We start from the raw sequence: 17013 nt of genomic DNA, 5'->3' as shown, positions 1-17013 counted from the left end.
TAGAAATTTGGATGCAGAATATTTTTGAAAAGAAATTTCTAATGTTCAGGAGATGTTCACCCTAGGATAAGTGAACATAATGTTCAAGGCATCAACTTCTTCATAAAGTGAATTAGAGGGAGCTTTTATATCTCCTCATGATGACAACATCCAGAGCTACCAAAATAATCTGCAATGAATATGTTTAAATCCCTTTGAGCATGATATGGAAAAATTTCAAAAGGAAACACAGGACTCTTGAGTACACATTCAATGTTTTATACTATATAGCAGAGCTTTTCCAATTTTATTGTGAACACAAATCCCCTGGAGATCTTGCTAAAATTCAAAGTCTCATTCAGTAGGACTGGGGTGGGGCCTGAGATTCTACATTTCTAAGAAGCTCCCAGGTGATGCTGATGCTGTAGATTTGCCGTCAGCACTGAGTAGCCAGATTGTAGAGAAAACTTAGTGCCACAGTTACTGTAGTCAATACTGTTGAATTTATCTTTTACAATGTGAACGTATCTTTTATACCAAAACATATGAGCATATGTTTTCCTCTAGAGGAAATTTGGACCTTAAATTTAATTTTTAGAGAGTCTTCATTTCTGGTGGCCAACTGGCCACTGAGAGGTATAAAAGAGAGAGGGCTAACGAAGGCAGACCAAACACATACATAGATGACAGCTGCATAACTGGAAACTTCATAGTTGGAAAGTATGTGGCACTCACATAATTCTGGAACCCAGCCAATTGGCCAGCTATGACTTGAGGACCCCTGGTGTACCAGATGATCTTCAGTTTATGCTGGGATTGGTGTATGTGACAAGTTTTGGGCAAGTTGTTTTGAGATACCTGTTGAACACTTAAGAGAGAGGTCCAATAAGCAACACATGGTTCTGGAACTCACTGAAGAGATTTAGACTGCATGTATAGGTTTGGAGTGGGTATGAAGTGAAAACAGAAGAGAGTCTAGGCCATATCCTAAATGATACTAACTCATAAAGGATGAAACAGCAGAAGAATAGCCAACAAAGGAGATAGAGATTTAAGAGGAAAATTGGAGAATGAGTGCTCATTTAGGCCAAGTAAGAGAGTGTTGGCATATAGCAAGTGCTAAACAAATTCTTGTTGAAATGAAAAATAAGAACAAGCAAACAGAAAGCAGACTGAACTGGGCTCATGAACACCTTTCACCAAGAATACTGAATTGTTAGCTTTTCCTAAGCTATCTATAGCCTTTCATAGGTTTGTTTCTATCAGATGCTGTCCCCTTTGCCTGGAACACCTTTCAGTCATCTTCCCTCCCATACCCTCACCTCCCCTCCTCTTCCATTCACTCCCCTTCCCTCCCCTTCCCTTCCCTTTTTTGTTGAGACAGGGTCTCGCTCTGTCACCCAGGCTGGAGTGCAATGCCACAATCTTGGCTCACTGCAAACTCTGCCTCCTGGGTTCAAATGATTCTCATACCTCAGCCTCTTAAGTAGCTAGGACTACAGGCACATGCCACCATGCCTGGCTAATTTTTGTATTTTTAGTAGAGCTGGGGTTTCACCATGTTGGCCAGGTTGGTCTTGAACTCCTGACCTCAAGTGATGCACCCACCTCAGCCTCCCAAAGTGCTGGGATTACAGGTGTGAGTCACCACACCTGGCCCCATTTCTTGGTTCTTGCCTCTGCTCCCCATCGCCTGTTGTGTTTAGATGTGCTCTCTTTGGAACTTGGGAACTTGGCTAGTCCTTTTTGCACTTACCTTCCCCTGTTGACCTACGTGATTGCATCCAACCTGCCCCAAACTTGTCTCAGACCATTTTTTTGGTACCCAACTGGGCCAGGAGGCCCCCCTCCCCAGAAGGAACTCTAGCAATTGGGGTTGATGAAAACCAAAGGAGGCAGATAATATTTAGCTGATCATAGATGCTAGTATCTCCTATTCACTGTGATACCATATATGGTGATGGCTGCTGATGTCCAAGCTCCAGCCAAGCCATGACTTATGACTCCAAAGGAGTTGCAGATATGAACAGAAGTGGAAACAGGGAGGAAGCTAAACACCTGTGGGTAAAAAAAGCTACTGAAGAATTAATATCAGATTTAAAAATGGACCCAAAGTAGTGGAGGGCAGAGGTGTTTAAGAAATGAATCCGGGGTCGGACTACCTGGATTTGAATCTTACTCTGTCATTTACAAATTACTTGGTCTTGGGCAAGTTACTTCTCCAGATTATGATTTAGTCATTCATGAAATGAAGCTAGAGCACTAAGCACAGTTCTTGGCCAATATAACATGTTAAATAAATGTTGGCAAAATGAACATGTACATATGTGTATGCACACACACACGCACACATTAGGTGTGCAGATGGACTATGACACATAAAGAGGCTTATAGGGAACAGTAAGCTAGGCTTCTCAAAAATGTTGATAGAATGAAAGGGCTAATCAATTTGTTTAGGGGAAACTTAATGTATTGCCCTTTGGATACTGAGATGATGCCTTCTCAGAGGAACATATCCTTCCATTCTGTAGTATGTAGTGGAATAAAGGACTCTGAGTTGTTCACATCTTTTAATCAACTTTTCCTGTTACCAATGATGGCCATTTATGAAATCAGCTATTTGGTCTTTGGAAATGGAGTGGGTTTTCCCACTGTGTAAATGGAGCTCGAATGAAAACCTTTAACCTCATATGGACCTTCTTCAAACCTACTAAGTTTACTAACTTGGGTAACATAAAATAAATGAGAATTACCAGTGCTATTAGGTGTTCAGAATCAGTAACTGAATGCTAGTTGGGAGATAATGACTTGAAGACCAAGATTTTGTGAATGTGGATAATCACTAAAAATCCATGAAATTGCCAGCCAGGAAACTTACTTGCACAAACAAATGTTCTTATCAATGTTCTTCTTTATTTGCAAGAGTCAAATCATGTATTATTGGGTGGCAGAATGCCAGTCTAAATTGAATATTTGCCAGCTTAAAGTTTATGACTTCAATTTGTTAGTTATAATTACTGACTTTTTATTTTATAATGTTCTAGTGCTGACATGCTTGGGGGGAAAATTGAACCCCAGCAGTGATTGCACAGTAAGGAAATCATCAGAAGAGGAAAATTAAATGCTAGGTGATAGTTTGAAGTCAGCAGTGATGGGAATGAGTGGATGGGAGAGTTATATTTTTAAGTAACTTAGCAAATGATGCTAAGAAAGTACCATGGCATCATTTTGGTTTTTCTATTATAACAAAATGTAATTTATTATTTTTTGGTACTCATGTAAGAAAATCACTTTATAGAAAACTTTCACTGTCCTAAGCAGCTCATTTCAAAACTTCCCCTACTTTTTGTTTTAAAGAATATTCAGTGATTTCACCTTGAAATTCCAAACTGCTTGAAAACTTTACCAAAAAGATATCAAAGAAACTTGCAGAAATAGTGAAATAGAATAGAATGAAATCAGGGAATGCAATTCTCCGTGTCTCCCTGGGATGCTGCCTCACTGACCAGAGTTTCCAGAGGTGGACAGATCCATGTATTTCTCTTTCCTCCTATTGAGAGGTGCAGAAAATGTATGTTACCTTGTAAAGAAACAAAACAAAGCCAAGCCAAGCTATCTTTTAGGATTAGTTCTAACCTGCTTCTCATATAGCTTGAAGTCCTATCCCAAAACCTTCACTGCCTGAGTACAAAGAAGAGAGTTTCCTCCAACTTTTCAATCACTTATTTTTTACTTTCCTAAGGAAGGAAGTAAATATTAGAGCTTATAAGTAATATAAGTATACGTTTATTTTTTTTCTGGGCTCTTAAAGTTGCTTCTTAATGTCTTCTGTTTTCATTCATCTGTTTACCTTTCATCTATCCGTTCATTTATTTATTCATGCCTTACTCTTACAAGCCTCAGGACTCAGAGATCTGTGAGAATGTAATGCAAGTCCCTGCTGATAAATTATGTAGCATTTTCTTGATAGTCCTGGCATAAGAACCCCAGTTATGCATATAGTATTTGAAAACATTATTTGTAATAAGTATGGGAGATGGTGGTCTATGGTTTAATATTTTTCAGCCTGTGGCAAGTTTCCTAAAATTAAGTACCTGTCAGTAGACTGCCTGTCCTCTTCATTTCTGCAAATTGGGTGGTGTACACATCTGAAGGAGATCTCAAGTGAGAGGCAATCTGTGGCTGGTGTCCAGCGTTCATTCCTTTTTCTTCTTCATTTTTCAATGTGTCAACTTAATGTCACTTCATCAGGGAAGCTTGCCCTGTCCTTTGCTGACCAGGTGAGTGGCCCTGTAACTCTTAGTGGCAGGTACATAGCTTTCACAACAACCATTACAATTGGGGCTAAATGTTTATTTGGTTGATTATTTATTGAATGCTTGCTTTTTCCATTTGACCATATGCTCCATGGGTCTGGGAGGACCATGTGTTGTTTATAGTCCTGTCTCCAGGGCCTGTCACCGTGTCTGGCACATAGTGGGAGCTAATTTGTTGAATGAATTAATAAAAAAGTAACTATTAAAAAACATTTAATTTAACTATTAGGATAAGTGTATGTATTGGTTTAGCCTTTTACATTTCTGTGTAATTTTGCATATGTACTGATTATTATTTTTTAGAATCACAGAGTACTGAAATATATGGAAATTTAAATAAAACTGTTCAATTTTTTAAAAAGGCAAAATTGAAGATAAGGAGATGCTATAAACCAGAGAAACTATAAAATTAGTTGTAATATTAAAGTCCTCTTTTTAATTTTTTAAGTGACAGTGTCTTTCTCTGTCAGCCAGGCTGGAGTACGGTGGTACAATTATAACTCATTGTCACCTTGAATTCTTGGGCTCAAGTGAACTTGCAGCCTCGGCCTGCCAAGTAGCTGGGGCTACAGGTGCACCACCATGCCTGGATAATTTTTTAATGTTTTCTAGAGATGGAGGTCTCACTATGTTGCCCAGGATGGTCTCAAACTCCTGGCCTCAGGGATCCCACAGCCTCAGCCTCCTAAAAGGCTGGGATTACAGATGAAAGTCACTGGACCCAACCTAAAGTCCTTTTCTTTGAAAGTGAAGGTTTGAAATCCAACTTGCGAGTAAAACTTTTAGGGTAGTTAGGCTTAGAAATCCCCACACTACTAGTAACTTGATGGATTAGAACAATCCTTTCCCTAAGGAGCTGTTGTGGCTTTCTCATTGTAAAATGTAATTAGCAGATGTAAAAAAAGTTTATTAATCTTATAGGGTATAATTATGGTTGCTTATATGTGAATTATTTCATATTCATGGATTGCTTCTCTTTCATTTTAAATAAACAGGTTAGGAAGTCCAAATGCTATTACCAGTTTGATTAAAATCATTACATTTCATTCTAAAACATGGTATTAGTTATTTTATTTTCCATAAGAAATCCAAACTTCATTGGTCTAATTTTAGGATTGGGATTTTCAATGCCAAATCAGAATGTCTTAGTGTAGATTTTCTGTCAAAAATATTTGAAAGCATCAAATTATGAAAAAGTAATATAACGTAGAAAACTGAAAATCTGCACAGCTATCCATAAATTTAGTTCACGTGTCCAGTGAGCAATGATTAATGGTGCCTGGGCTAGATAGCTTCTGCTTGGCCTGCCACAACCACTTTCTCTCTTTCGCTGTCTCTTAGCTGCCCTGGAAGGTTTCTTTGTGCAGGCAAAGTCAAGTTCTCTTGCTTTCTGGCTTCCAATAGGTTTGGTCAGAGAGAGACTCAGCGAGTGTGTATGAGGGAAAGGTCAGAATGTAATTTCCTTTTGAGGTTGCCAGGGACTGGCCGTGTCCTTTTAGAGAGGTTACTGCTCCCCTCAAGGTGGCTTCCATTCATAACTCTGTAATTGCTCTCTTTCTTAGAGCTCATGGGTAACAACCGCCATCCTCAACCTCTGACTCCTTCTGGGTTGTGGCTTTCCACTGCCTTCCCTATATGCTGCTCCTGCCTTGAAAATAGTCCCTTTATTTAGTCTCCTTGAGTCATTTGTTTTCTTTGCCTCTATGACTCATACAATACCCTTGAAAAGGCAGTGAGAAAGTGTACCCTTTTACAATTCAATGGTCTATTCAAATGAATTATCTGAAATCAACATATGACTTTATAAGTATAATATTTATTTATACTTTCAGGCAGATATAGATACAAAACATACTCTTTATGTTTCGAAGAAAGTGTGTCTCTCATGATTTGCTGCTAAAATTTTAGGTTCACCATTAGTAACAAACCATCTTTGAATTATTCATCTGGCAGTGAGAATGGATTGATCTTGTCTCTCTTCTCTCTGGTTGACTTTGTTGGTGTGCTCTGGATTTTTGAAGAGGAAGGTTCTGGTGAGGGGTGTGGTATTTATCCTGGCCCATAATGGAATTCAACTCATGACCTTAAACCTATTGTGTTACACTCAGCCGTGTTAACTAACCACAAGCCCCTTTGGTGCAGGCATGTGTGTAAAGCTTTGCTTGGTCTTAGTGAGCTCACATTGGGGAGACAGATAAAAATATGGTGCAATATAGTGTACTCCTGGCTCTCTCTGACCCCACGATTTCCCATTTCAATAGACTTCCTCTCCTTTGCTTTTGCTAAGCTCCATTGTGCATCAAAAGCCAAAGGCTCACATCCTCCTCTGAATCAACTATGGGAACTCAACTGAGAAAAAAAGGGCAGAGACTGAATTTCCTATTTGACACCAACTTTACAAACAGGAATCTTATTAACTGTCCACTATGTGGACAGAATTATTCTGAGCCAGTCCTGATTTGGGGAAGGAATACTACTACTTCATGTTTTTGGATGCAAACTTGGGGCAATCATCCATGTCCTTTTTTGTTTCACTCTCTGGCTTTGCATTTCCTTTCTTCTTTTCCCTCTCCTTAGCCTGTTTTCATGAAGGTGGGAGGAGCGTGAAAGCTCAGGGCAATGTTGGGAGAGTTGGGCCAGTGCTGGACATTGACTTCTAGCCCTAACTCCTCATTTATATCTAATTTCTGATTATATACTGATGTTTTGCCACAAGCAACTAGTAGTTTTAATACTAAAGAGCAGTCAAGTATAAAAAGACAAAGTTAATGGCTATAATAATTATGCTTTTTCTGACCTGGGTTTTGCAGCAAAAACAAATCTACCCTGAGGCCAGGTGGCAGGAAGCTATCATCCTGATGGCCACTGTTGCTAACCACCATCACTGGAAAAGTGCTCAGGCAAGCACTACCCCCTAAGGGAAGAATGCAGCTTCAAGCTGATCTTTCACTGGAAAAAACCAATGATGTTATTGAGTAGCACAAATAACCCACCCCGCAAACCTTCTCCACCAATTAAGTTCCACGATCAATGGACAAGGTTGTTTGCAGAGAACAAAAACCTTTTCTTGGCAGGGGGGAAAAAAACAGAAAAAAAAGAACAACAAAAAAAACCCTTTTTGGTGGTGAAAACGTATGTGATTCAGGTCTTAAATTGTCTTCTGTTTGCAAACCTGTACTCAGATGTGTGCAAGTTTCTTGCAGAAAGATTGAAATTTCCTAGAATCGGGAGGGGCTTCCTCTAAGCTGTTCTTTAGGTGGCTTTTTGCTAGCCTTGTCAGGGATGTCTTGGCTTCCTTGGGATCTTTAGCAAACTAGTAACTGTGGTGAACAGATGCAAAACTTATGGCATTCTGAATAGACAAGCGAAGTTTCAAGCTTATTGCAATATTTTGATGTGCAAGCAGTGGGAAACCTTAAGGCAGCTGAAGTTGTAAATTCCTTGGGCCACAAAAAGAGTATTTCTGGTATCTAAAAGTCTCTGAGCCCCTTGGAGCCTCAGAAATCCTTTATTTCATCAGTCAGTCATGTACAGTAAGGCTCAGTGAAGGCAACGTGGAGAGACACAGTTGGTTTGGGGGAGATGTAAGCACTTTTTTCCCTGTCTAGAATATCCGTCTTACAGATAAAGATAAGCAAGAAGGGGTAAATGATTAAATAATCTATGATGTTGGCCTTTGATTAGAAATGTAATTTTTGTTCTTCTTTAATGACACACTGAAGTCCATGGACTGTCAATGTGTTTGCCAAGATAGTTATGAAGTTTTCATGGCCATTTTTTTGGCATTTTGAAAAGCAAAATGGCAGTTGTACACTTCCCTGTGAGGAGACTGCACAGACTACAACTGAAGCGGCACTTCGGTGATTTGAACTGGAATTCTATCACTTCAGCTTGGAAAAAAAAAAATGTACCTTGTGCTGATCAGAAGTTTTGCAGCTTAACAGATCTTTGATTTAAAAAGAATATGGGAAATGGGTGGTCTTTTAACTTAAATAGTTTTATAGTAAAATCTTTCAGAGTTAGGATACATGGAAGAAAATAATAAAAGGAGTTCTTGATTAATGGATGGATGGGTTCATTTTGCTTTCAATGAATATTTATTGAACACCTACTGTCTCCTAGGAGCTCATCTTACATCTGTAAACAATGCAGAAAATAACCCTGTGGAGTCTACATGTTAGTAGGGGAAACAGAATACACACATTAATGCAGGTTGTGAAAGAGGAAGGAAATAAGTAGTGTGATGAGATCATAATGGAAGGTAAAGAGACAACGCTACATGAGGTGGTCAGGGAAGGTCTGTTGAGCTGAGGCTGAAAGATGAGAAAGGCCAGGAAGGACTTGCTTGGGAAAATGTATGTGGTGATATGTATGAGTGCTAGAGGTGAAACAAAAAGGAAGCCAGTGTGGTTGGATCAGGTGAGTGAGAGGGATAGGTGGTCAGTTGCTAGTTCAAAGGATCCTGTGACAAGAGGTTTGGGCTGTATTCTAAGGGCAATGGGGAAATGATTGAAGGACCCTAAGCAAGATTTTTCTAAGATCTATTTTTTTTTTTTTTTTTGAGATGGAGTTTCGCTCTTGTTGCCCAGGCTGGATTGCAATGGTGTGATTTCGGCTCACTGCAACCTCTGCCTCCTGGGTTCAAGCGATTCTCCTGTCTCAGCCTCCTGAGTAGCTGGGATTACAGGCACCCACCACTACGCCTGGCTAATTTTTGGTATTTTTAGTAGAGACGGGGTTTCACCATGTCGACCAGGCTGGTCTTGAACTCCTGACCTCAGGTGATCTGCCCACCTCAGCCTCCCAAAGTGCTGGGATTACAGGCATGAGCCACTGCACCCAGCTTCTAAGATCTATTTTTGTAAAATATCAGTTTTCTTGCTGGTGTAGCGTAGATTTGAGACGGGCATGAATGGAAGCAGGAAGAAGAATCAAGTGGCTTTAGGAATCCAGATATCACAGTGGCTTGGACTAGAGTGTGACTTTTTCCTCCACCTTTGCTAGGTCATAGCCCAAGATAACTAATGGAGCTTCATGCATTATGTCCAAAGTCTTGCCAGCAAGAAAGAGGGAGGAGCATGAAAAAGGCATGTCTTTTCCCTTTAAGGATCCTTTTCAGAAGCTTCACTTACCATTGCAAGGAAGGCTAGGAAATGTAGTCATGTTCTGGGTGGCTAGGTAAAAATTGGAGGTTTCATCTAGAAGGACAACAGACACTAGAAGACAATAATCTCTGCTAATTTCTATTAATAATATATGTAAATAAATTTCTTTTGAAATGTAATTTTAATCTCCTTGAGCTCTAAGTCAAATTTTTGGAATTTCTTAGAGTTTGCAAGTCCAATATTCACAGAATAGCTAGTTAAATGAAGATCAAGTAATTAGCTTTATTAACAGCTGGGCAAGACCAAATAACTCCCCAGGCACATGACTCTCTGTTAAGAGCTGCACTGGAGATAATTCAGCTTGAACCTGTGCCTCCTACTCTTGCACTGTATCTCAACCTTGGGACCCACTTCTGCCTGCACAGAAGACTTAAAGTTCACTTGCAATGAGTAGCATGGACTTCAAGTATTTCTCAAATGTCTGGTTGCCAGTGGAATACGGAGAGAAGAGGGTGGGCTTCCTTTCCAAGAATTGAGGCCCTGCATGGTCTCTTGACATTATAGAGAAAAGAAGCCTGAGATGTACGTGGACAGGTCAGAGAATAAAAGGAAAGCCTGCTGTCCCCTTTTGCCCAATAAACATAGAATTCTGGCTTCAGTTTCTTTCCCCCCCGTGTTGGGGAAAGTCAGTAAAGGAATGGAGAGTGAGAGACGAAATATTTGTTCTAGAGCTCCCAAAGAGGGTGGGGTTGGGGGGGTAGGAATCTCCTCTTCTGTGGGCCGAAGTGAGAATGTAGTGAGAGAAGAAAAAGGGTTTTTCCTAACCAAAATAATTATTAGAAAAGTGGAATCTAAAACATTTTTTTTTTAAAAAAAGAGGATGATGAGTGTCCTGAGTTGTATAATTAATTGACTCAAATATGCTTTATTTGAGTAATAGAAATATGGCCTTATTTAAGCACATATGATATTTTTATGAAGCCTCAGCACAAAGAAAATAAGCAATGAAGAAAAGCAAAATGACAGATGTTTTCAAATATGCAATAGGATGCTTTAGGGAAATGAAGGAGAATGCCACCTAAGGACAGTGGTAGAGAAGGCTGGAAGGGCAGGTGACTGGAGAAGGGCTAAGAGGTTAGGGTAGGGCTGAGGTTTGGGAGCCACAGCAGTGTTGTCTTCTACAGAGACTTGTCATAGGGGAGTGTTCCTCAGGCTTCTGGCACACCCAGAGGTAATGGAAGAGCAGTTCACAAAAAGACTATTTTAAGTGTGGGCACAGTTAGAAAAAACAAGGGATGATGAAGTGCTCAGGAGCTAACAACAGTGGGGAGACCCTACAGGAGCAATGGTACAAAGTAGTCACTGGAATCTGGCAAAAGCTTTAGCTGTCGGTGAGGGGTTAGGTGGAGAATCACTGAGTCAGTGGAAGAAGAAGCTGTGGGATAAATACTCTAACTTCTTTCTGTCTCCCCTCACCCTCCCAAGTTCTGCTGGTGCCTCCAGGACAAACTCAACTAGACGCCAGAGGTAAGGAATCCCAGTCAGTATGGTCATAGAGAGCAGCCTCCTAGGGTCTTTGGCGGGATAGCGAAGGATCAGGAAGGTCAAATGGAGAATAGCCTGCACAATATTTTGGTGGAATGCAAGGGAGGAAGTGTTGGGGAAGAAGCTGTATTAAATTTCCTGCAGCAGTTTAATAAATTAATTGCCCTCAAACATTCATTGAGCAATTGCTCTGCCTGGTGTTGGGGATACCAAATAAACAGAGACCCTGTTTGGTCTTGAGAGGATCATAAGCCAGCAGAGTCGTGATTCTAATGTTAGATGGTGGAGACTTTGGAAGACAGGAATAGCAAAAGACAGCTCTGCCTGATGGAGTCAGTGAAACTGTCCCCAGAAGGAGATGACTTTTGAGCTGGATATTGAGTTTGTATAGAGGATCATTAGGTAGAGGAGAGTATTAAATCTCCCTGGTATGGAGAGGGGTGCAGATGCTGTGAGAATATGGGGAGAAGGTACAGGTCAGGGGAGGAAGATGACACAGAATCTGATGATCTTTGCGAACTAGACTGAAGAGTTTGGATTTTATCCTTTACATTGGCAATGGGAGTTAACAGAGGCTTATAAAAGACTTTGCTTTTTTTAAGGATGGGGGAACTGATAATGGGTGCTTTTCCTAGCAACTTCTTTTCTTGGTATGCTTTCCTTCTTTTTCCTCTCATTTTTTTCCTTCACTTCTCTTCACCATTCACCATATTTTTTTCCATTGTTGTGTTTCTGGTAGATGAAACCTCCAAGGTTAAGGGGGTAGTTACAGTGGATTTGATGTAGGGAAAAGAAAAGGAAACATTCCAGGTCTTTAAAAAATTTCTACTTCAGTTGCCAGTAGGGGTTTAATTTGTGGATGGTAGAAATACTGAGGATGCTGGCACAGAAATTAAAATGCTTAATAAACCAATGCTTAGTGGTCTACCACAACAAAATAAAAATGAGATGTGACACATGAAAACTTGAAAACTTGTCTTGAAATACTATTCATATACCCTGATGTGTATTATTGTAGACTGAAAAAATAAAAATACAAGCATATACTCTCACATTACTTTCCCACACATTGATCTGCAAAGATAAAACTCTTCAAGACTTTGGGGAGAAAGTCCATTACTGAATCTAACAACCATCTTCTATCTGCACTTTTATTTTATATACCCTTTACACCTGTTTAATTAATCCTAAACATGAGGCTGACTGCTAATTAAACAGCCTGGAAGTGACTGACTGAAGGTAGTAATTTGAGATAATTAGTTTTGGTTTCAAACACTCAATTTTCACACTTTCTGCTCATTTTTAGAAAGGGTGGCTCATTATTATAGGCAGGGTGGGAGTTGCGTAAGTAATTTTACTGCTGGACTCTTAGTAGCTCAGGAAGTGGGAGTATCGGTATCCAAATAGGACAAAGAAATGGTATAGTGCTATAGAATTTGTTATAGAATGCTCCCCTATTCCCTTCCCCCCACACAACCCATACTTGCACATACACAGAATTTATTCTAAAGTGAAAGTCAGATGGCTAACTTACTTTCATTAGAATATAGGAATGCACATGCTTTTGATATTTGGGAAATTTTTACCTAGTAAGACTTAGATCTCACTAAGTTATCTACGGTTTCCTTCCCAGATCCTCTGAAAACAAACAAGAAAAGGTGAAAAAGGGCAAGGTTTGGTGTGTGGTTTGAGATTTGGAGGGGTGTCCTTGAGAGTAGTTATGTACTATGGAGGCACAAAATCTAACCAGGAGAGGCTGGGTGCGGTGGCTCATGCCTGTAATCCCAGCACGTTGGGAGGCCGAGGCGGGTGGATCACGAGATCGGAGATCGAGACCATCCTGGCTAACATAGTGAAACTCCGTTTCTACTAAAAATGCAAAAAATTAGCTGGGTGTGGTGGCGGGCGCCTGCAGTCCCAGCTACTTGGAAGGCTGAGGCAGGAGAATGGCGTGAACCTGGGAGGCAGAGCTTGCGGTGAGCCGAGATTGTGCCACTGCACTCCAGTCTGGGTGACAGAGCGAGGCTCCTTCTCAAAAAAAAAAAAAAAAAAAAAAAAAAAAAAAAAAAAATCTCTAACCAGGGGAAAAATTTGTCAAGATCAGGCCAGTATATCTGGCAGAGAAGGCAAAGGGCAGGATGAGATGGGTCAGATGTTTTTCACGGTCCCACAGTGTTAACAAGTAAGTTAACACGGTCCCCACTAGGAGAACAGAACCAGAAAGAATTTGGGGTTAAATGGGCCACGCTATTCTGGGTACTCACTGTTACGGCTAATGTAGGTGGATCCAAGTTACACGGAAGCCGAATGAATATTCAGCACCCTGGACAGCTCCAAGCACATTGCTCTGCAGCTCCTGCTCCCGGGGTGACTTTTATATTTTAGGGACTTCACTGTCATTTCACTGGCCACCAGTATGGAATAGGACTCTCTAGACTTAGGAAGGTTATTTAGATGTTGAGAGCTTTACAAATATATCAAAGGTGGAGTTGAAACGTCTATATAGATTGGGAATCATTTGTCTAGACTGTGGTGGGGACTATTGGATCCCAGAGTGTGCAGCCCTGTGGGGAAAGATGGAACTGCAACCTCTGACATCCTCTGAGCACTGATGTTAGCTGCAGCAAGTGATGTAGCACACTGTTAATTTTTTTATGTACAAGTCAAACCTGCATCTTCAACCAAGCTACCTGAATTAGGGCGTCTTGGAGTCATTTTGACCTCTGAACTTTCACTCATACCACGGCATGGCAGCAGAGGGGTTACTAGACACAACCACATAGCCCACTCTCCTACATTATTGAGAAATGACATAAGATTCCTCGTTTTGAAAAATTTCTGGCAATTCACCCCATTAAAAGAAAATTAGTCTCTTCTTCTAAAGAATGTATGGTCTGGATTCCCTTTTCTGTGATGTTTTGGATGGGGTTAGAAAGATTTTTCTATAAGAGGATATGTGGTTGCTGGCAATTCTCAAATCTTTTTGTGACACTCTGATTATATCAATAAACAGTCAATAGACTTGTAAAACTATATATTTAAAATAATTTACTAAAAATGTAGTCTTAAGACTGCAATGGCATCAAGAGTAAAAAAATCTCATATTAAATTCCCTGTTAGTTATTGTATAGCATTCATGTCCTATAAAACCAAAGCCAGTTTCAGAGGTGACCTTTTCTGATGCATATACCTTCGTTTTTCTCTTGTTTCTGCACCAGAGCTTATCATGTACAGACTAAAAAAGCAACATCAACAAAAAGCACAAATGTTTTGCTTTGGCTCCAGAAACAATGGAAACTAAAGCAAACTGAAATTCTTTCTCACTGTTTAGAAATATTGTGCATTGAGAGAAAGTAAGCCTATAGATCATTCAAAAATACTTTCTAATTAAATTGGTAGTCATAAAACTGTATTTTGGCTTCAGGCTGATACGTCTAGGTTTCTGGTATAGCCTTGGCTGTTTAGCTCGTATGACAATCCATCATTCTTCAAGATTCTTCTTGGGTTGAAATGACCCATCATTTGTTTTGCAGATACCTCAAATCAGCTATGCATCCACAGCCCCAGAGCTAAGTGATAACACCAGGTATGACTTTTTCTCTCGAGTGGTCCCGCCTGACTCCTACCAAGCCCAAGCCATGGTGGACATCGTGACAGCACTGGGATGGAATTACGTGTCGACACTGGCTTCTGAGGGGAACTATGGTGAGAGCGGTGTGGAGGCCTTCACTCAGATCTCGAGGGAGATTGGTAAGCATATATTTATCAGATGATTGTATTTGGAGGTGACAGGTTGCTGATGCTTGAGCATCTCCAAGTGCTCTCTTATCTGTAGGGAATAATTAGAACTCCTACAAATGCATGAACTAGGCTGTCCACTCTAGAGGGAAGCTGGGTTTATTATAAATGATTTTGTTGTTCATAGGCCTATCAAGGTGACATTTTGGTGCTAATTTAGGAAGTAGGGCTCCTGACTCAAGTGAACATTTTTTAAAGTTGTCTGTTTTGACAAGGGAGTTTGCTGGCACATTAGAGGCACTGTAAATTTGAATAAATGACATAGTATTTGATTGTTCTAGATGGAAGTTTACATTAGCAAGTCATTAAATTAAAAAAAAAAGTCAGTGGAATTTAACATCCAACACTAGAGGGATTAAGTCTAGTAATCATCTTAAAACAATGCTGAAGTAGCCCCCAAGGCTATACTTAAGCAATATTCTTATTGTCATGTTTGACTTTTTGCATTTTTATTCTTAACGAAAACTCTGAAGCTTAGGGTGTGGTGAAGGGCAAGATGTAAAAACTTGTTTACAACAAGGTACTGCTGACCTCCATCCTGGGCTTTTTTTCAAGGTGCTTATTCAAGTGTCTAGGCATTTCACCATCTTGTATATGTACCAATGAGGTTATAAATCCATTCTACTACTTTAAAAACAGAGCAAAACAGAGGACAGAGCACAGGACTTAGAGCACAGATCTTAACTGCTGATTTGTCAACAACGTATCTTTGTGAATGAAATATATTATTGTTACTTAAGTACTATTATTCTTATTAAGAATGAATGAATTTTTCTATAAGTAATAATATTTTGTGGAAAGATTAAAGTGTCCATTGATTGTTTTTCAGTAATTTTGAGCCTGTAGAAAGACATTATGTTGATAAATTTATTGTTTTTCTTAGAGGCCTCGACTCAGAAAAAGATCATGGGAGTGATTTGGGCTTAACCATAATTACCAAGGACAAAAAGTCTGATGTTATTGAAATAGGATTTTCACTTGAGAGACTTGCAGATGACTGCAAGCTTTTCTGTACATAGTAGGGCATAGAAAATTATAATACACAATATTTAGTATCTTTAACATTTGTTCTACATTTGTGCTATTGCAGAAAATGTATAAAAGGCCTGGTCTTGTTGGACAGATTGGGCTAATTGATTTAATTGGACAACTGTTCACACCTGCTGTAAGTGTGCATGATGCCATAATCTTTGCTCTCTGGGAATTTATATCATTATTGCTATAAAACGGATTCAAAACATTCAATTGATCTTTAAATTATGACAAATTATATTACCTTCTTGGATAAAAATCTAAAGTTCATCTTTAGAGGAAATGCCCACTCAAATGAAAACAATAGCTTCTGGAAATAGCATTAATGTATTATTTAAGCAACTGATGTCAGTTCTTACCAGAGTGATAATTCAACAAGAGAAGGAAACTAATAAAGTATGTATTGAAATAAGTTTTCTGCAGTGATCCTGGACATTCTGCAACTTGAGGACACATTTTGTGTGCATGAGATAGATTACTATAAAAAATTCAAAACAGGACATAATCTTCCAATTGTTGCAGAATCTGACAAAATGCATTGTTCTAAAAGTTAAGTGAAACCACAGTTTTATTCTTTTGACTAAAATAAGAAATACTTAGCTTTTATTTTTTAGGGAGCATTGCTATGCTTTGGTAATACTGTCACATAAAAGGATTTAGATGGTGCCATTCATTATTCCTGTTTCTATCATAGTCATTAGCATGGGAGAAAATAATTTTGGTGCCTTGTATATGCTCTTGATTAGAGCAACACATTCCTTCTGTGTTGATCTTTTCAGCATTCTGTGACTTGATTGGTTGTCCATTCTATTTCAGTTCTTACTTATCTGGGGAATGGAGGAGGGATGGATTGTCAATTAATATGCAGAATACTGAAAAGGCCAAATTAGTACCACACTGGAGTATGCCATGGAATATATTAAATATCAAAATCATCCCTCATTTTAATGACAAAGATTTTTATCTAGAACAAAAATAGCTGAAAATTAAACCTTTTATATGACAATGATATTAATGGGAATGGCAAATGGTAGCAACTTAACCCATTCTGAAATTATCTGATGTCTCTAATGAAAATTCATTAGTTCTAAAACATTTGCAGCTCTTACTACAACACTGATGACATCTGTCACCATGTTAGTAGTGTGTTTTTAAAAAAACCTCAGTAGCTTGACTGAAGGAGATGTATACATTAATTTAGTTTGGAGTGTCTGCCCATTAATAAAATTGTATATTTC

At 39.3% G+C, this 17013-nt stretch overlaps 1 protein-coding gene across 14 annotated transcripts in view; it reads left to right on the top strand.

The window, feature by feature from the left end:
* The window catches only part of GRM8 (glutamate metabotropic receptor 8), an 805700-nt gene that overhangs the window by 128420 nt on the left and 660267 nt on the right, over positions 1 to 17013 (top strand). For all 14 annotated transcript variants that reach the window (XR_013414643.1, XR_013414645.1, XR_013414644.1 and 11 more), the window contains 1 exon segment: positions 14479 to 14695. Coding sequence is in view for 11 of the 14 variants with exons in the window: in XM_077994722.1 (XP_077850848.1) it covers positions 14479 to 14695 (217 nt within the window). In the remaining 3 variants the exon portion in view is untranslated.

Source organism: Macaca mulatta, chromosome 3, assembly GCF_049350105.2.
Source record: "Macaca mulatta isolate MMU2019108-1 chromosome 3, T2T-MMU8v2.0, whole genome shotgun sequence".
In the NCBI taxonomy this organism is placed as follows: domain Eukaryota; kingdom Metazoa; phylum Chordata; class Mammalia; order Primates; family Cercopithecidae; genus Macaca; species Macaca mulatta.
Note: the sequence above shows the minus strand (reverse complement) of the source record. Positions and strands in the feature narration are given on the sequence as shown.